The sequence below is a fragment of the Kwoniella newhampshirensis genome, chromosome 3 (genome assembly GCF_039105145.1).
Source record: "Kwoniella newhampshirensis strain CBS 13917 chromosome 3, whole genome shotgun sequence".
Lineage (NCBI taxonomy): Eukaryota > Fungi > Basidiomycota > Tremellomycetes > Tremellales > Cryptococcaceae > Kwoniella > Kwoniella newhampshirensis.
The window spans coordinates 548,294-567,332 of record NC_089957.1 but is presented as its reverse complement, the minus strand read 5'-3'; the positions used below and the strand labels follow the sequence as shown (position 1 = coordinate 567,332).

Here is a 19,039-nt window from a genome sequence, read left to right as displayed (position 1 = left end):
GAGCGTTCATTCCATACCTCGTCTTCGCACCGACTCATACACACGGACGTCGACGTCGGCGGCCTTGATTCACACGACCTGTCGTCTGCAAAGTCGGCGCACGGGACCGGGCGGCCACTCTATATAGCGCCGAGCAGATCTTGTGCTGAGGAGGACCTGTCAAGCACAGGCTGATCGACGGACCGACCCCATTCGCAACCCTGCAGTGTAACGCTTTTTGCCTCCGACATATCTTCCTGGTCGTTCGACACACCCCGGTCGAGTCACTTGGGACATACATCGTCACCATAGCTTCAAGGATCCGGACTAGCGGATCTGGGGTGAAGGCAATCTGGGAAGCATCCAGTTGCCTCCATCTTACCCCAGGTGAGTGTACGCGGGTCCAAACATGACCGCTTCCTGGCCTTGTTGCTCAATCCTTGCGTCACCGTCTGATCCATCGCCGACAGAGCTCGCTGACGTGTCGAGATCCTCTGCTTCCAGATGTCCCATTCTTACCATCAACCCGAAGGATCGCATCATCACCAGCAACAGCTCCGTCGGGATCAACCTCCACCGCATTCCCAGGCACAACATAGCCAACATGTCCCCCGACCGCTGGACCAACAGCAATATCAATACTATGCCCCTCCCCCACCTCCACCGCATATGTACTATGCTACGGACGATCAACCGGCGGAACCGCCCTTGGGCCTCCTCAGCAACCCCCCGGCAGGTTACAACCCACCTCAGATCAAGCACGTACCGATGTCGATGTCGATGTCGTTGCCCCAACGGCCCCCGAGCTACCCACCACAATTTCAACAACAGCAAATCGTCCACTCACCTTACGACCACCCACCAGGGATGCCGCTGGACAGTCTGGGATCGTCACACAGCGGGGTGATGAGCGAATACTTTCCCCCGGTTGACAACACCACCGTAGTCGTCGGCGCTTCGATAACGACAAGTAGTGTGACCCCTGTACCATGTATGCCAGCGATCAGTCCGACTTGGGAATCCACAATCCCACCTCCTATCGGCGGTGGAAGGGCGAACGCGGCTTTCGCCAGAGGGGGAATCCACCAAGGTGGAAATGTCGGTGGACCGTCAGGAGGAGCTGGGGGATCGAAAACCTCTCGACAACAGTTCACAGCGTGCGGGGCATGTCGTCATCGTAGAGTGAAATGCGACCTGAAAGACAAGCAGGAGCAGGCTGAAAAAGTAGCGGAAGAGGAAGGGGAAGAAAGCGGTGTCGGACCGATCAGAAAGGGACAAGGCGGTGGGAAGCAAAACCGGGTTTCATGTACCAACTGTGTAGAGCGTGGTCTCAATTGCATGTGAGTTTCCAGTTGAAATTATCACTTTCGTTGGTAACGCTAAACGCTTCGCACCATTTCACGTAGAGACGAATTCGCCCCCATGAAAGCGGCTAAGCAACTACGGCGCGGGAAGCGAATATCAGAAATCGAAATGCTATATGGCAAATCAGCAGCGAGCGCAGCGGTAGCGCATCGCACGTCAGAACACAGCTCGGAATCGTCCTTGAGTCCGATCAAAGGGAAAGAGAAGGAGGTGGCCATCCCGGAACTAACGAAACAATTTTTTCAGTCGGCCTTTTTTCGTCGCTTCCAGGTTCAGCGTAAGCGTAAAATATTCAACTGCGTTCACTTTTGCTGATGCGAAGGAAACCTTTGACAGGACCCATCATCGATCCTGTCAACTTTATCGAACGGTATCTCTCATGTACAATTCCTTGTGCTGCAGCAATGGGACCCGAAGGTGCCATTCTCTGCCACGTCCTCTACGCTTGGGCAGTCTCGTACGGGGTGGACGAGAACGGATTGCTCGATGTTCCGGAAGGGGGAGGTGCTCCGCTCGACGATGTCAATCTTCTCGGGCCGAGCGAGAGCGAGACTATACGGGAAGGTGATCGACAGAGGAGAATGGAGAAGATGCGGTACGTGATCGAGGTGGTACTTCGGGAGATTGATGAGTGTGGTGTATTGAGGAGGCCGACCTGGGACGGTGTGAGGGTGCTTTTGACCGTGCTACCATTGACCGAAGGTAAATTCGAATCGCACATGGTTCAACAATGCTGAATTTACTATTTTCTTAGGCATCTCGACGCCAGTGGAACGGTTGGCAATGTACGAAGGTGCTATTTCTCAGGTGTTCACCTTGTGCTCGTCTGGCGGTATGGGATATGATGGTCAGCCCTCTGCCGCTGGCGCATTGAACGGTGGGCAAGACGAATCGCAGGATCTCCTCGTTGTTAGAGTCAGGGTGTACTGGTGTAAGTGTCAATAAAAAGCGTTTGGTCAAATCGCTTATCTCCATCGACCATAGATGCCTTTGTACACGAAGGAATTACCACCGGACTGAAAGGTGGACGATTACACCTCGACGAGGATGATCTCGAAACGATGCAAGATTCGATAGACCACCGAGCATTGGTCCGAGATTCAGCGGCCTTCAGGGCTTCTTCCAAGTTTGCTACGGCCCCAATAAATCTTGCTGTAAGGGTTAAGTATTGCCCAAGTGCTTCCAGCCGGAGACTGACACCTTGTTTGGTATCAGCTTGCATGCCGGAAGATCAATAAAGCTCTGACTGGACCAGCGGCCCGAAGACGAACTACAGTCAATCCGGATCTCGTTAAGCAGGCTTGGGAGGCGCTGGAAAAATGTTGGGAAGAATTCGAGGACGTGAAGAACGAGGGTCCAGTCGGTCCTTACACCCAAGGAGACGAGATCACGCGGTAAGCAGAAGGTGTCCAGAATTTGAGGGCGCTGCTGATTCATTCCTCTACAGGTTCGCAGACGGTTGGAAGATCTTCCTTTTCGAGGCGCAGAACGTCATTCGAAGCAATCTCGAAGACCGCATTTCCCGACTATCCGCTGCTCAAACCTCCGCACATATCACAGACTCCACTTCTTCCAGCCCAGGGTCGATGCATGGTGATCTGTTGACCGTACAGCATTTGTTGGAAATCGCGAAGGGCAAATGCGAGGTACAGACCAGACAGATCATGGCGATCGTGAGGAGGCAGGTTGGTTCTAGGTTCTTCGAGTGGGATGCGGGTTTGGTCAGAGATGGAACTTATTACACTGCTATGCTTCTGGCGAGAGAGGGGGGATCTGACGAGGACATCGTGTCTTGTGTCAGGGCTCTCAACGTGAGGTTGTTCACACTGCAGCTTCGAGAATGTTTGACTAATTCCGAGCCATAGGAACTCCGTTGGTCTTTAGCGAAATCGTGGGAAAGGTCCTCAGAGTAAGTTTTTCATCATCGAGCTACTACCATGAGACTGACAGAGATTTATCGCAGACTCCGAAGAGAGTGGCAAGCACGCTCTCCAACCATGATTGTACCACAAAGCCAAGGCCAATCTTGGGAGTCAGTCCTGTCTGATCTTGCGAGACTTTCCAGTCAGGAGCAGCAGAATCAAGACGGGCAGAGGCTATCCACTTCTGATGGACAATCGGTGTCGACCGGCACAGGCAGTAGCTCGCTCTCGCGCGTCCATCAACAGCAGCAGCACCATCCTCACCCCCCTCAGCAACATCCACCTCACCAACATCATCATCAGCGGCTTGGTCATCCCGGCCATCAAGTATACCCAGGTGATCCGACATCGACATCCTCTTCTTCACCTTATACATCCCCGCCTATCGTCTCTCCGAACTTCGATCATAACTTGACTGTCCAGATGCCAATGATGGGCGCTTATGTGCCTACGGCTGCCTCTGCGCCTCCACACTCGCAGTCTCACGTTCAAGTGCACCCACAATCGTTCATCCAGTCTCAACTCGAGGTTGTTGGCGAGATGGACGGCGAGATGGAGGGGAATATCGATGGGTATAAATGGTCTGAACCACCACCACCACCGCTCCATCATCAACACCACCACCATCACCATCACCACCACCAACAACAACATCAACAGCAGCAGCAGCAGAATCAACGATCCCATCCCCATCATCCACATTCACATCTGCATCTTGACCGCGCGACGATCGCAAATCCAGCTTCGTATCAACTGTATCAGAGTAACGATCTAGGTCTTGGTCCACCGCCTCTCGACTCGTCAGACCTGGTCAACAGAATGTCCATGGGCATGAACGTCGGGTTTGGAGTCGGATCTATGCCTCCTATGAACGAACATCAAGCTCACGGACCAGGACCGGGTCATGGTCAATATGTCCTTCAGCCAGACGGAACACATGTGTTCGTACCTTTTCGACCAGTGTGAGTCGTAAGCCTAGGGGTGGAAGAGCAAGCCAGATTGAGGAATGGATGATTCAGTAGCAGCAGATGAATCCGTCGCGGAAGGATAGTCGAGAGGATGGCAGACCATAACGAGCGAACACGAAATCTTCAATCAACGTCATGGGCATCTTACAAGTTGATATTTTTATAATGGTAATAATGGCATATGCATATTCTTTGAAGAATAGAAAAGAAAAGGAAAGACGTTCAAGCCCAGTAATTCGTCGTCAACCCTTCGGGCACAAGAAAACCCGATGAAAGTTGTACAGCGCTTTGCTCGAGCAATTCAGGCTATTCTGCAGCTTTGGGTGAGCGAGCGCGGAAACGTGTGATATGTGTTGGGGGGCCGTTCACCACCAGTTGAGGGAGGGGAGGGGACGACGGAGGAAACTATTGACTTGTATCATACGAGATTTGATGCCCACCATCCTTTTTGCACCCCGTCCAGTCAGTCAGTCAGTCAGCCAGTCAGGGCTGGGTTCATGACAATCATTGTCGTTGACTCAGAACGTTGTTTTCGAATGAATGGTGCGCATCCCGACCAACCCTATCGCAACGACAGATTTGCTCCACACATTTGTCAGTGTCGTCATTGTCGTCCCGAGAGCTGAACGGAAAGAGAACAGTGACACCTGGAACTGGTCAATCCGTCCGTCCAAGACCGTAGAGGAATCTGAAGTCGAGTTGTTTCACAAAACTGAAGCATTCTCACGGAAATTGTACCAGGTGAACTAACGCGAGACCACAGCCGATCGGTTACACGATCTAGTATAAACACAGTTCATCTATTCTACCTGATTCTCCCAAGCTAAAATACCTAGCCACAAAGAAGCAATTGATATGAACAAGAGAACAATTATGGGACGGACACAGCAGAATCGAGAATAACATAACAGAGAAGCGATGCGGGGGATAGAGAGAACCAAATTAAGCTTAGCTGAAAGCAAAGAACGAGGGATCATGAAAGAATGGTTGGTGCGGGCGTTGATAGTGATGTTGGTGAAATTGATGCGATGTATGAAAGGGGAGCAAAATAAACAGACAAGAAAAGAAACAACAAGTCGGTCTCCTTCGACCGGTCAATGGCTGGATCGGATCGTTAATGGAAGGTCGTCTAATTCGTCAAAGGAGCTGAAGTTCTACCGCCTACTCATGTCGATGACATGCTCAACAGCGGTGTGTTCGAGGCTGAAAGTGGTGACGGGTCTCGAGGTAAGGATCCTCCTCCGTTCGTGATGATGCAAGAAGCGTCCGAAGTCCTTCTCGCTTTCTTCTGTCCACCTCCTGTGCTTGCCGCAGTGCCGCTGGATGTACTTGATGGTGATCCGGGTTTAGAGCGGCTCGCACCTCCCCCTCCCGCACTTCCTCCGCTTCCACCAGCGCTGCTCTTGCCGTTTGGCAAGCTATTCTTCCGCCCTGGCCCACCTTCCTTCGGTCCTGGTCCCGCTCGATTCCTACAATTCAGGTTAGCTGCACATTTCATACGAAAGAAACAGAGAACCGGCTTACCTCTTCTTGATCACGTCAGTTTTCAGCGATAGCGGTCGAACAACGCCGTGCAATTTCTGTCACTAAGGTCAGAACTCATCCTACTTGACCAGAATGACACTTACATAGAACAGTCCACAAGCATTGCACAATGGTTGACCCTCTGGATCTCTCCTCCACAGAGGTGTATTCGTCGTCTGACAGTTCGTGCACATGGTCGGGTTCTCTCCACTTGGCATGATCGATCCAGGACCCGTATCGTTCTCATCTGACGGTGATCCGGCGACAGACTTGATGCTGCTGGACGTCTTGGAACTCTTGCTCGTACCGGTCACAGGAGTGTTAGTCGATGCATTTCGTGCGTGACCACCATGGGTATTTGCTTGCGCAGCGATCTTCACACCTTGAAGGTTGGGCGAGCTGTTCGACCGAGCCGGAGGTGGCGGCATGGATTTGCCTTCGACAGGTTTCCCTCCTACGGCTTTCGGTAACGGTCTAATGACGTTTCCTGGCGTGGGCGCGACACTTTGAGGCGATGTTCCGTTTGGGGAGAACTCGTTTGGCTGCCCAGGGACCGTACCGAGTACTTGACTTGGGTTGATGTGCGTGAACGGGCTTGCGGCTGAGTTGGCATTGAGATACAGATGCATCAGTTGTTGGAAGTCGAATGGGTTGTCTCCAGTCGTCTGCGGCATGGCCATGCCCGGTTCAAGACCAAATGTCGAAGGTGAACCAAACGCCGAGGCGTCAGCAGTAATGGATTGACTTGATGCCCACTCGACCAACTCCTCGGGGGTGATCCCGACGCCTTGCCCATTGGATTGTGCCGCAGGCGTCGATGAGCTCGCCGCAGCGAGATCAAAGAAGTTGTCGTAGTTTTGAGGGAAGCTAAATGTGAAGTTGGAGGAAGGGAATCCCGTATCAGCATCTGGGAGAGGGTTGTTGATACCGTCTCGAGGAGACGCTTCTGCCTGACGCTTTCGAGGGTTGTTCGAGGCAGATTGAGGGGAAGTCGAATCTTCGTCTTCCTCTTCAATCATCCGAACGGTGTGGTCGAAACTCGTCTTGCGGACCCGTCTCGGAAGATAACCATACTGGGGGTGGAAGTTTTCTTCGGTCTGGTCATAAAGTCCCGGACCGGAGATGCCTGGAAGATTCAAGGCGTTGTCTTTGTTGGAACTCAAACCGCTAGCCAAGGCCATTTGGATGTGTTCCAGATTCGCGGCCTGCCCGTGAGCCGGTGCAGACGCTGCAAACGAGTCGAAAGCAGCCATATCGTGAAGGGAGGGGTAAATGTCAAGTGATCCGTCGTGGTTCTTTACCTCGCCGCTTTGCGATTGGTACATGCCGCCTGTCTGTGGACCAGGATAAGAACTCGTATGCCATTCGTTCTGGTTGGCCATATGTTGACCCATTTCCGCTGAGGGAGTACCGCCAGACGCAAGCAGGAGATGAGCGTGAACCTCACTGAAGTTGTTGGTTTTGAATGGTAAAGCCGATCGTGATCGGGACCGGGATGATCCGCGCCAATCGATGTCCATGGCCATTCGAGAACGAGAACGACTGGCGGCACGCCAATCGATATCCATACCACTGCAGAGTATCAGTACAGAGCGATGTAGAAATGTGGATCGAACTTACTTTGGTGAAGGTGAACTTGGTGCCCCCGCGAATCCGACGATTCTTGACTTTCCTTTACTCCTACCGCGTTGTTGCTCTTCTGCGGGAGGCTGACGAAGTTGCTCCTCCCTTTCTCGCTGCAATTCTCTCTCTCGCTGCAATTCTCTCTCTCGCTGCAATTCCCTCTCTCGCTGTTCCGCCTCCTCCCTCTCCTGTTTCTCTTTCGCCGCAGCCTCTTCTTCCTTCTTCTTGAGTGTGAGATGCATCATACGCCACGTCAGATTCTCCATTCTTTGCCCATTCGGCAGTACGTCCCTCGCTTTAGCGTAAGCTTTCCATACCTGCGTCGCTAATGGATCCTTCTTGGCCATTTCGTCCGGTGACCCGACTTCTGGAAGCGTAGGACTTGTCACGTCACTCTGAGAAGGTCGTCGAGTGATCGGATGGGAGGCAAATGGGCCAAGTGGCGGTGTGGTGAGAGGCGTAGTGGGTACTCGGGTGTGCAGGAAATCGTCATTGAGAATGTCGCTAACAATGTTAACAGATTTGCCTTTGCGAGATGATGTGGTATCCGGGGAAGAAGCGTGATGGGATGAAGACCCTGGTGTTGGAGCATTGATGGATTGAGGTTGAGGTGTGTCTTGCTTGGCTTGCTGGCCCAAACCCATCCCAATTCCCATTCCCATACGAATAGCCATTTCTAAGCCGACACTGCCGTATTGCGCCAGATGTTCGATGGAAATGCCGTCTGGCAGTGGAGGTAGTCCCGAAAGGTTCACACCAGGCGGTAACGACATTGGCGCTTCTGATCCGGCGCGTGAAGGCATCTGTGAAGGAGGGAGGCTACTGGTTTGACCGGCATAAATGGGCCCTGGGGGTTGTGGCGCTTCCCGACGGCGAGGGGCCATCGGTACATATCTCGACGACTGGGGCGAAGTCAGTACAAAGCACAGGAGAGAGGAGCAAGACTCACATCGGCTGGACTCATATCACTCCCAGCGGGAGTTGTCACTGGAGTCTCAATGTATCCCATCGCTCTTTCAGGCAACGGCCACGGGGTCAGTGGTCCTGTTCCAGCAGCTCCTTGACTGTTGCCGTTCGCATGCTGAGTAAAGCTCACGTTGCCAAAATGCTGATTCCCGTTGAGGCTTAGTGGGTCGGCGAGGATGCCAGTTGGGGTAGGCGTAGCAGAGCTGGATGCGCTACTCTGCTGGTTCTGTAATCGACGGCTGAGCAAGCTATTGCCGGACTGTGGTAATGGGGGTGGAGGGGCAGGTGGTGACGTCAAGAAAGGTGCCATAAAGTCCATTGAAGCGCCTCCTGTCGCTTTGCCATGGCTTGCCTCAACGAGATCCACCAGACTAGCGAAAACATTCGGATCGAGTGGCGCATCTCCATTGGCGTTGTTGCTTGGTGTTGAAGCTTGTGGCAACCAATTGGTCGGGTTGGGTAGACTAGACCAGTCGAATGCGTTGTGACCGTCCCAAGGAGAAGGAGGGGGCTCAATGGGAGTTGTGGATATTTGAGGCTGATTTGATCTCGAGGGAAACTGATGGGTGAATGATGACGCTGAGAAGCCGTTTCGACCTCCGCTTGAATCAAGCGGCGTTAGGGGAGTTGGAGTGTTGGACACAGAGTTGTGCTCGTTGTTGCCATGAAATGACCCCTCTCGGCTGTGACGACCAGTATTGTAAGGCTGCGGAGGATATGGGAAGCTGTGTCGATTGATGGGGACGGAAGGTGACATTGCAGGAGTGGATGGATTCGAATGTCGAGAGGACGCCGCCGATGGGGGTCTTTCCGGCACTCGGGTCACTTTGACATTGACACCATTCTGCCCTCCGCCCGAGTCTACCGTAAAAGGTCCCTTCTTTCCACCAGATGTAGTGCGCCAAGGGAGCTTGTCCATCTTGCCCGGTACAGACTTTGCAGCGTTGCCACTGCTTGTACTGCCGGGTCTGGAGGTCTCTCGAAGCGCCGAGGGCTTTGGTAAGATTGGCCGTAACTTTGTTGTTGTAGTTCCACTTGTACTGACAGATGTTGTGGAGACGGGTGACGACTTGGATGAGGTAGTCGAACGAGGCGACGGTCCGTTAACGGGTGGAGATGGGGTGGAAGAGGAAATGATGTCGGTTTTCAATGGGCCTCTGTTACGGGCAGATCGAAAGAACAAAAGTCAGCCTGAATACTCGGAATCCAAGGAGGCGAAGAAAGGTGTGCAGGACGACCCGACTTGAGCCGTGAAAGGCATGGACAAGAGGGATCGACGGCGGATCAAAAGACGGCTAAGTTGGGGATTGAAAGGAGGAGGCGGCCGAGAGGACGAAAATCCTTCGACATGACACAAGTAACAGAGCGATTGGGGGGTTCGCACCCGGCCAGATATAGACGGTCGACCAGCTTGTGACAATTGTTGTCCCACGAGAACATCGCATCACACGACAAAGACACTCACCTCTTGATTCAGCCTGACGCTCCCTCCCCTCCTCTTCTGCCTTCTTGCAGTTGAGAGTGTTGTTGGAGGACCTGTTCTATTTCTGTGCCCCACAGACGTCGTCCAGGGTGTGTCAGTCCGGGTGGTGGCAGTGAATGATCTGGAATTGTGCAATGCTTGGAATGTTCCAAGAACGAGATGAAGTGGATCGCGGATTTCTGCTGATTGATGGCTTTGCAGTCTCTCTCGTTCGGTCTCCTCGCAGGTGGCGCCGGTTTCCAAATGAAAGACTTCGGACAGGTTCACTGTCTTTGGTATGTGCGATGGGATGGGTCGGCACGGTCTGGTGATATGATTGTGCGGTTGGACGTGGTTGGGGCTTGATGTGGACGAAATGATCTTCCGAGTGCAGGATTGAGCAGGTAGATGTGGGCGTGCGGTTAGTTGTATAGGGTCTTTGTTGCTTTCTTTGCTTTGCAAGGAGTTGTCTGCCTAACTTGATCTTTGAGTCGTTGTTCCCTCCCTCCCAAGCAATTATTATTATTTTATTATGCGTCGAAAGGGTCTCAGCAGGCAGTCAGGCAGTCAGGCAGTCAGACAGTAGCAGCGGCAGGGTGTGAGGGGTGAGGGATGAGGGATGAGAGAGACAGGCAGCAGTGGTGATGGAGGGGAGAAAGCCCTTTGGGCATTTTCATTTTTCCATTCAAGAAACCCTGAGATCATCAACCTCCGATTTCCTATTCGGGTATCATCCGTAGCCGTTGCCCTTCCTCTTTGGCTGGCGGGGAAAATATCTCTTTACTCTGCAACTTACGACCTAGTGGCCATGATGCCATCTCTTTGGTGCTCTCGGGACTTTGGCGCTTCTCTCTCTCTAGCTATGATGCTCGAGAGACAGGTAGACACATGGAATAGGGCAGACAGACAGACAGACAGACATAGACAGACATAGACAGACACCGCCGAAATCCTCTGACCCGAAAGTGATCTGCTTGCCTGAATATGCCGGTCTCGCTGTCCCGTCTACACAAGCACAAGTAGCGCTGTAAATGCATCCTGGTCGTCAGTCATGTCTTTCTCTGCTAGCCGCTCGAGTACGGGATCGTAAATGACTCCAGCTGGAAAAACTGTCTTTTTCCTATTTGTCCGTGCCAGAGACACCGAACCTGATCCAGTTTCACCAGTCAGAAAGTATTCCCAAAGACCTGGACCTTTTTTTCTTTTCTTTTCTTTTTGGTTTTTCTTTTTACGGTATCCCGTCCGGGGTGAACTTGGCCTCGTCCAGGCTGACTAAAACCGCCTGGTGTCTTTCGCGCTTCATTTTCTCATCAGCCAAATGCCACACGGGTCTTACGAATCTCAGTGGGTGGATGTCGCAGTCGACGGATTGGAAGTGGCTGTTAATTCGTGTTTTCTTTCTCTTCCAGATTTGTAGCTACTTGGGCTCGTTTTCCGGAAGGGAGATGATCTACTTCGACCATTTGACACGAGAGAGTCGCATCACACATGCAGGTACCGCTGTGTCGACCCCTGATGTCGATAGAGTGAGTCACTCTCGTAGATTGTACGGTGCGTAACTACTTGTCCCATCAGTGTCTGTGCTGCGTTGATAGACGTAATGTCGTCTCGACTTGTGTCTGAGCGGATCGATCTTTGACCTCTATGCCACATCTTGGTTGGACTCGGGGGCAAAGATGAGGGATGTGCGATCTCCTCTCTCTGGTCTTTCTCGGTTTTTCATCCCCGAAAGGGAGTATCAGTTTTTCCCTGTTGTACCTGACTAATTCTCCTAAATGACCTGGAAAGGATCCCCCTCCCTTGAACCCGTGCCACTTTTCCTTGTTCCTCTTGAGCCCGTAAAGTCCGGGTGTTCCGTCGTGGTGTCTGCAGGGACCCTAAAGTGGAGGGAGGGGGAGAGAGTCTGTCACGCTACTTCCTCTTTTAACTTTTGAAATATGGTGAGAAGAGATGACGCCTTTTTTTTTTTCTTGCCCCGGAAAACATCATCGCGATTCCGAATTATTGATGGGATTCACGTCATGTGACGCTCCTTAACGGGTCACATCCGGCCGAGCGAAGCATTCTCCCACGAACGAACCAATTGTCGTTACGGTCATCACATACTTGTCGTTGCACTTCTCCGCCTATATCGATCTGCACTCGACGATAGTGACCGACAGTCATCTGCTTACAAGCACCATGACAGCTTGATTCGCACAGGGCCGATCAAGACGACCGCCCAAGCTTTAACTTACCGCAGCATCATCCGTCTTGAGACTTCACAGAAGGATGGGTAGTGCATTGACTGGAGCAGATTATGAGTCGCCTCACTGACCGGTGTTACTGATTGGCAAAAGCACGGGATACTCACTACGATGATACGCTGGTGATAACTCAACACTGGACCTGGGTGTGGGACGTGCGAAACAGAACAAACCGGATTGAATATGATGCTGTTCAATACTCTGATTGACATGCCGTCATTCTGACTTCCCACACACTCTCCCTTTCACTTCTCAATGTACTGTTTCATGATCTCATCGGGTTTTCTTTTGAATATATGCAGTCTTTGCCTCTCAGTACAATGCATCTTGTCGTCCTACTAATATATGGATTGCAAGGGAGGCATGCCTATACGCACTCCTGTTGGCACGAGTCGCTGACAGCGGATCTTTGTGAACATAGTTCTCGATTAACAATCCTTCCGAGAAGATCACCTCAAGCGCGCCCGCAGGTCAAAAGTGCAGTCGATCTCCTTTGCTCGACTCCATCGACAAGTCCGGGTCCATTCATCTGCCTCAACACGATCCGCCCGAGAGACAACGCCTGCGACCAGCCATTCACATTTCACTCGACCTACTAGAGGCGATCATCTCGTTTGCCGATACGCCTACTCTTGGCAAATTCATGACGGTCTCACGGGCTGTCTATGAGATCGCTGGACGATACTCGTACGAGATGAGTGAGAACCATCACGACGGAGAACGCCTCGACGGTCTTCATGGGTGTACCAACAACGCCTGAATACCTTCGCAAGTGTCGATCCCAACGACAACCGCCGCCGCAAGCAGCCTCATATCGACTTGTCCCTACTTGGCGCGGATGTGTCTCTCGATTCCGATGAGGACACTGATGACGCCCTGGAGTGGTTTGAGGAGGCTCACAGTGGCGCACTGAATTACCCGTCCGACAGGTCTTATGCTCGCAAGCTGACCTTATTTTTCCACACCAAACGACTCAACGTCGACACTATACCCACAGTCGGCGATACATGGCTAATAACAGAGTGTCTCGATGGCAAAGAATGGGCGATTTTGGCTTCGTTGTGACGAGGAAACGATGGGAGTTCGTGATACCGACAACTGCCGATATGTTCGGGGATGGGTTGGCAGCCAAATGGAACGAAACTCGATGCGGCGATGTTTCAATTGACGCCAAGGTGGTCGAGTGATGAATACAAATCCGTGGCTTGGGAGGACGCAGAACCTTGGATTTGCTCCGGGGGCAAGGAGGGTCGATAGTTGGACGATACTGAGCACATGATGGAGTGTGAGTGATATTCGCCCGGCCAGAGACCAGGACTGATCAAAGACAAAACAGCAAACTCAACGAGGACTCGAGCAAGCGATATGCTCCCGCCTAAATATGTTTCATGTCATTATGTAATAACCATATGGAAGTCACGTCCCACTTTATGTATTCCCTTCATGTAAAAAGACACCGGGGGAGGTAGATTTCATCTCCCGTGTGATCTTCCTCTTGCGGAAAGTGTCCAAGTCTCCGGCTCAGGCTCTAATAAAAAAAAAAGGATTTTTAACAACGATTTAACCATGTCCGGTACAGTCAAACTGTGATTCCACACAAATGGCCCCTTTTTGTTCTTCCTTTTCTTCCGCTCTGCTATTCTCCCCACGTGGTCAATCTGTATCAGCTATAAGAAACCAGGTTGTCGAGAATGCAAATCCTTCCTTTTCCTTTTTCGCAATTCTCTTTCGCGTCGTCTCTCGTTTATTTCTTTTCTTTTTCCTGAATCACTCATTTAGAAAGCCACTGGGTTGACTAGACATAAAATCAAGCCACCTTACTCATCATTACCTTCCACCTTTCCACATCGCGACACTTGTCTCGTCTGGACTCGACGTCAGCTCAATAGCACACAAACATAGAACGAGCTCAGCATTGCCTATCATCTGCATACGAGGATAAGATGACCCCTTCACCGTTCGGCGCGTTCAGTAGCCAGAACGCAATGCCTTCGGGATCGATCTTCAAGGCCAAGAGGAAGAGGATGTCATGGGGTATGGACGAGGAGGAAAACACCAAGGTGAGTTTTTCTTCTATCTTCGTATCATCCCATGCATGCTTTCGTTCCACGTTCCTTTGTTAGCCTTGTGGCACGATCCGAAACTAACTCATCTGATCACAGCATATCCGAGTCCGGTCCCCCGTATTATCACATCAACATTCGTTCACGCTTCCCGAGCTCATGACGGACCATTCCAACTCTGCGTCCGACGACGATCAGGCGATGGACCACGACATGGATTTGGATATGGACATGGACGGTGCGATGGATATGCCAGGAAGTAGTTCGCCTGTCGGACCCCGTTCGCCGGTGGAGAGATGTGGCGGATCGTACATGTACGAATCGAGCGGGACCGGCGGATTTGGATTCGGTCCAGGAGCAGAGGAGGATGAGATGGAGATGATGGATGATATGGGTGCTGGACAGATGAAGTGTGAGTCGAGAGACATATCAATCACTGTCGTCACTGTTATCAATCTAACGCTTTGTCTCTTCGTTTTTCTCGTAGCTTTGTATCCCTCACTCACCCCTCATCCGAACCCAAACCATTTTTCCAACAAAGGATATCAAAGTACCCTCACAGCCCATCCTCATTCTCACACGACCAACCCGAATTTCTCCGCAGCAAGCGGTCGACCCACTTCACCCCTCGCCGCTCAGCCATTCTCCACCTCACTGGCGGCGCCAGGTCAAGCTCGAGGGATCTTCCAGCCCTCTCATTCGGCACCGTTACCGCCGAACGCGACCGAAGTCGACAAGGCCAGAGCGCAACATGGTCCGTGGTGCAAGAGCATCCCAAGATTGGTCCTGAGCGAGTATCCCGATGCTGTGACGGGTCAGAGGTCCATGTGGAGTATCTGTGGCGATTGTGGAGCTTGCGAGAGGGCTGAGTGAAATAACAATCAACAACACTGTTTTGAATGTCCGATAGACCTTTCCAAAGACTTTTCCTTCACAAAACCCTCCTGGCGAGGGAACAATGGACTGTTGTAGATGTTGTAAGTAGTCGATCAGTGTGGATAGCCCACAATTGTCATTAGTGCTTTCGTATATCAAGTCGTATGCATGCTTCATATGTGTGGTATCGGAAAAGGATGCGGGGTATCGACCGACAATGGGCTAGAGGTCGTCAGTCCGCAAGGCCAGATCTGCGATGCGACTGATTACCACTCGTACTCACTAGTAAAGCAAAAACGGAGGAGGGAAGATCCTAAGACTTCATCTCCTCTTCCAAATCCTTAAAAAACTCATCCGCATCATCTCCCCCTCCTCCATCCATTCCCTCATCCTCATCCACGTCCTCGTCCCCATCTTGTCCTTCATTTTGTCCAGGCAAGATCTTCACCCTCTCACCCTCCCCATCCCCATTGACGAACCTAAACCTTGACGCTTTCCCGACCCGCCTCAAGCTCTCTTCTTCCTCTTGTTCCAGCACAGCCTGTCTAGCTTGCGATGCGGCGAGTTGTGCGGCAGAATTGACCGGTTGCGGGGGCAGATGTTGCGATTTGGGGAGGGAGGAGTGGATGAATCGTTTTGCGGCGGCTGAGTTGATTTGCAGTCGTTCTATGATAGCGAAGAGGGTCAGCCTGGGCTTCTATATCTTCTGATTGCCACAGTACGAGAGGAGAGGCGGAAGAGAGGCGGGAGATAAGGTGATTTGTATGGAAGAGGGATGAAGGAAGGCAGGATCCGAGTATAAAATGTGTTCAATTTCTACTTGTGCCCTATTTCTACTATGATGAACGAGACGACGAGAGGAATAGGAAGATATGAATACAAATGAAGAAGACGTTGGTAGGGCTAGATTTGGTCTGTCTTTTCTTGACGGAGACCTAACACAGTGCAGACCCAGGAAGAAACGCAAGATGCAGAATGCACTTACGAATCTCTGGTTCCTCAACAGCTCTGACTTTAGCGTAATACGCCTTTATCCTTTCCTACAATCCTACTGTCAGCTACTCAGCCCTCTCGGATGTGTGGAACGCAGCTGACGTACCAGTTCCGCTGAGACGTCATGTTTCTCCGGGTCAATACCTTTCGTCTTGAGATACACTATGTCAAGCGCAATATGAGTGGTCAGCTTCCTCCGCATCCTGATCGATCAATCCCATCCACAACGTTGATCACTCGCCGCTTCCTTCCTTCTTCCTTCGAAGCACAGCAGACCGCAATGCAGACAGCCGCACGAGCAAGAGATGCAGATCCATAGTACTAGACATGATCCGCATCCTACTCACCCCATATCAGATCATTGATAGCATAAGAGACCAACACGTCCATCTTCGCCCTTTCTAACGTGGGCAAAGCAGAGATTGTCTCGGACCATGGAGAAGATTCGAGCGGCTTGAAAGCTTTCTCAAGTGTATCCAAAGACGAGGTGAGCGAAGCGAGAGTCTGTTGAGGTGTGATCTCGTGTGCAGACATGGCGAAGTCGTAAGAAATGGCAATGACAATGTGGGACCTGTACGAGTGATAATGGCAAAAACAAATGGTATCTTAAGCACGACAGCACGAAGTGGAGGATTCTGAACTTTTGCTGGAGATCATGACATATTACGTAAATAAACATACCGTAGCTTCCTCAAAGGCTCTGCAGATTTTATCCTCTTTCTTCTGACTCTTGTCTGCTATTTATTCGCTCGTGAGGGGAAGAAAGCGCAAACTTGGAGGTAAATGTTGGAAATGAGGGAGACTAGAATAGACCCGATGACGATCACTCACATGAGAGAAACGAAACTTGACATACAGACCTGATACAAGTGTGTCCTTGATGATCTTCTGGCTCGTCAAGCCAACTCATTTCTCTGGTCTCATTATATAGATGAGCGAGGATGGAGACAACCTCATCTACGGCCATAGAAGCAAGAAAGTATCCGATCCCGTTCGCTTTCGGCAATCAAGCTTGCTATCGCTCGGTTAGTACCAAGGTCGGGGACGACTTGGGAATCCCGGGTGCTGTAGTTTTTGCTGAGCGTGTGTCTTCCCAGATAGGAGCAGGCCACAAGGTGTGATGGGGTTGAATGGAGTATGGTCCCGAGCAAGACTTGTTTTGAGGGCAGGTAGGGACAGGGCTTCGAAAGGGCCATTTGTCGCAATTCCTGTTCTTTCGTGTTCTTGTCGACGAGCAGTAAGACGGGTCACTCCGCTCGCGGTCGACGTTCTAAGTACTCTGGCTCACGATTCTGGCTGTGCATCACAATCTCGTCTCAACCTGCTTTTCTCACTCCTACGAGCGCTCGTATAGTTGTAGAAGGGCGGCAGTGTGGCAAACTAACGGCGCCCATGGGGAGAGTACGTCCGTCTAATGCGCGGGGACAGGTGATCATATCTGCATACTCGTATACCCTTCCTTCTGCCCTCCAGTCGTGGCCACATACTTCCATTGATTAGTATACTCGCGCCTGTCAAATCCCTCATCACAATGCATGACGGAGCGCTTCTCTTTCCAGTCGCTTTTCGTCGTCGATAAGCCGTTTGGCATCCAGATCTTAAATGGGGTGCATTTATAAGTATGCCACATCCCCGGCCTGGGTTATGCACTACTATGACGTCGTGTCGAAGAGGCATGAATTCACTCGTCATGACCACCGCGACTATTCTCTTGAACACACCACTATATATATATATATACGTTCGTATCATCAACCGTCTTCATCACCTCACTATCCAGCTAGAACCAAATTTCAAGCCACTACTCACCATGTCGACTCCCACACCCGAAGCGTCCGGTACTCGTCAACGTACCACCAAGTTGGAAAAGACCGAAGCAGAAGTGGACGATGACAAGAATCCGTGAGTGCGGTGTTCGGGACTATATCTCTTCACATCAGGCTACCATACCGAATAGATGTGCAGCGTTATATGAAGGTCAGGAAATCGGAACGCTGACATAGTACCTCTATACAGCGCCTCCCTCAGCGCCAACCCGAACAAGAAGGTAGCTCGTAACAAGCCTTATGTGAAGCCTCCTTTCGTCGACATGTCAATGAACAAGTTGTGAGTGATACGTCTCAAATCCAACTATTTTGATACTCCACGCGACACCTCCCTCCTGTATACCTACCTACTTCTCAAAGTTTGATATACTGACTCTGTGATACCCACACAGCCTCACATACCTCGTCGCATCACTCTTCCTCATACTCGCATTCTACGTATGGCGATTCACCGTCTGGGCCGCGCAAGTCGGCGGTTATTGGGCTCTCATCACCGGAAACCACAAGACTCCAGCATCCATCGCTGCCTCTTCGGCTGCTGCTGTCGCCGCCACAGCTGCTAGTGTCGCTTCTTCTTCTGCATCAAGTGCGAGTGTGGCGAGCACCAAGGGTGCTGATCCTGCTTCTATCAAGGTAGGTGGGATTAGGATCCGATGCTCTTCAAGTGAAAATTGATGGTCGCTGATATGTCCAAACATTCCCCTCCACTCCCTCCCTGCCGTTCGCTCCCTCCTTCCCTCCCTCTCCCTCCCTCCTCTTTGCTGCGCCCAACCTGAAATCGACGCAATAGCCCAAACCCGCCACGACACCCGAAGAATCCATCGAATCCCAAATCTACCATCTGGCCAATTCGCTCGGTATCAAACCCGCCGAGTTGTCAGGTGCTATCCGACCCCTGATCGATCCTTCCATCCCGGACCCGGCGGCTGCTGCGAAGCAGGAGGCCGAGGCACTGAAGAAGGAGATGGAGGCTCATGCGGCTGAGAAGACGGAGACGGGAGGATCGGTTTTGGGTATCTTGGGTGAGGCGTTGTTGGATTAGAGAAGTGGTACCGATTGTGGAGAGGTGGCCGGGCGATGTATAGGTCGAATAAATAGAATCGGCGTGAAGCGGTCCGGTCCATGAAGGAATTGAGGCGAAGTAGCAGTGAGGTAATTTGTGTGGGAGATTTGAGCAGTTAAAGTCGGCGAGCCCAGACAAACGAGAGCGGCCTGGACGCAGTGTT

At 51.6% G+C, this 19,039-nt stretch overlaps 5 protein-coding genes and 1 non-coding gene across 6 annotated transcripts; 4 read left to right on the top strand and 2 right to left on the bottom strand.

The window, feature by feature from the left end:
- Window positions 1–483: 483 nt before the first annotated feature.
- On the top strand, window positions 484–4,232 carry IAR55_001551 (uncharacterized protein; the record flags this gene model as incomplete). The annotated part of the gene is made up of 9 exons (XM_066944677.1): window positions 484–1,319; window positions 1,386–1,621; window positions 1,681–2,046; window positions 2,099–2,275; window positions 2,329–2,498; window positions 2,560–2,738; window positions 2,792–3,155; window positions 3,210–3,253; window positions 3,308–4,232. 9 exons carry the CDS (start codon window positions 484–486, stop codon window positions 4,230–4,232), a joined length of 3,297 nt encoding a protein of 1,098 aa, XP_066804600.1.
- A 1,167-nt stretch (window positions 4,233–5,399) lies between these two features.
- Window positions 5,400–9,266, bottom strand: IAR55_001550 (uncharacterized protein; the record flags this gene model as incomplete). The annotated part of the gene is made up of 5 exons (XM_066944676.1): window positions 5,400–5,703; window positions 5,759–5,814; window positions 5,863–7,330; window positions 7,379–8,283; window positions 8,331–9,266. 5 exons carry the CDS (start codon window positions 9,264–9,266, stop codon window positions 5,400–5,402), a joined length of 3,669 nt encoding a protein of 1,222 aa, XP_066804599.1.
- Window positions 9,267–13,998: 4,732 nt separating this feature from the next.
- On the top strand, window positions 13,999–14,991 carry IAR55_001549 (uncharacterized protein; the record flags this gene model as incomplete). Its single annotated transcript, XM_066944675.1, has 3 exons — window positions 13,999–14,115; window positions 14,218–14,530; window positions 14,606–14,991. 3 exons carry the CDS (start codon window positions 13,999–14,001, stop codon window positions 14,989–14,991), a joined length of 816 nt encoding a protein of 271 aa, XP_066804598.1.
- A 316-nt stretch (window positions 14,992–15,307) lies between these two features.
- Window positions 15,308–16,521, bottom strand: IAR55_001548 (uncharacterized protein; the record flags this gene model as incomplete). Its single annotated transcript, XM_066944674.1, has 4 exons — window positions 15,308–15,660; window positions 15,980–16,034; window positions 16,094–16,149; window positions 16,335–16,521. The coding sequence occupies 4 exons, from the start codon at window positions 16,519–16,521 to the stop codon at window positions 15,308–15,310; spliced, it is 651 nt and encodes a 216-aa protein (XP_066804597.1).
- A 424-nt stretch (window positions 16,522–16,945) lies between these two features.
- On the top strand, window positions 16,946–17,060 carry IAR55_001547. The gene has a single exon (XR_010824795.1). It is a non-coding gene; the product is annotated as a 5S ribosomal RNA (ribosomal RNA).
- Window positions 17,061–17,797: 737 nt separating this feature from the next.
- On the top strand, window positions 17,798–18,855 carry IAR55_001546 (uncharacterized protein; the record flags this gene model as incomplete). Its single annotated transcript, XM_066944673.1, has 4 exons — window positions 17,798–17,889; window positions 18,004–18,093; window positions 18,206–18,446; window positions 18,604–18,855. 4 exons carry the CDS (start codon window positions 17,798–17,800, stop codon window positions 18,853–18,855), a joined length of 675 nt encoding a protein of 224 aa, XP_066804596.1.
- Between the last annotated feature and the right edge of the window lie 184 nt (window positions 18,856–19,039).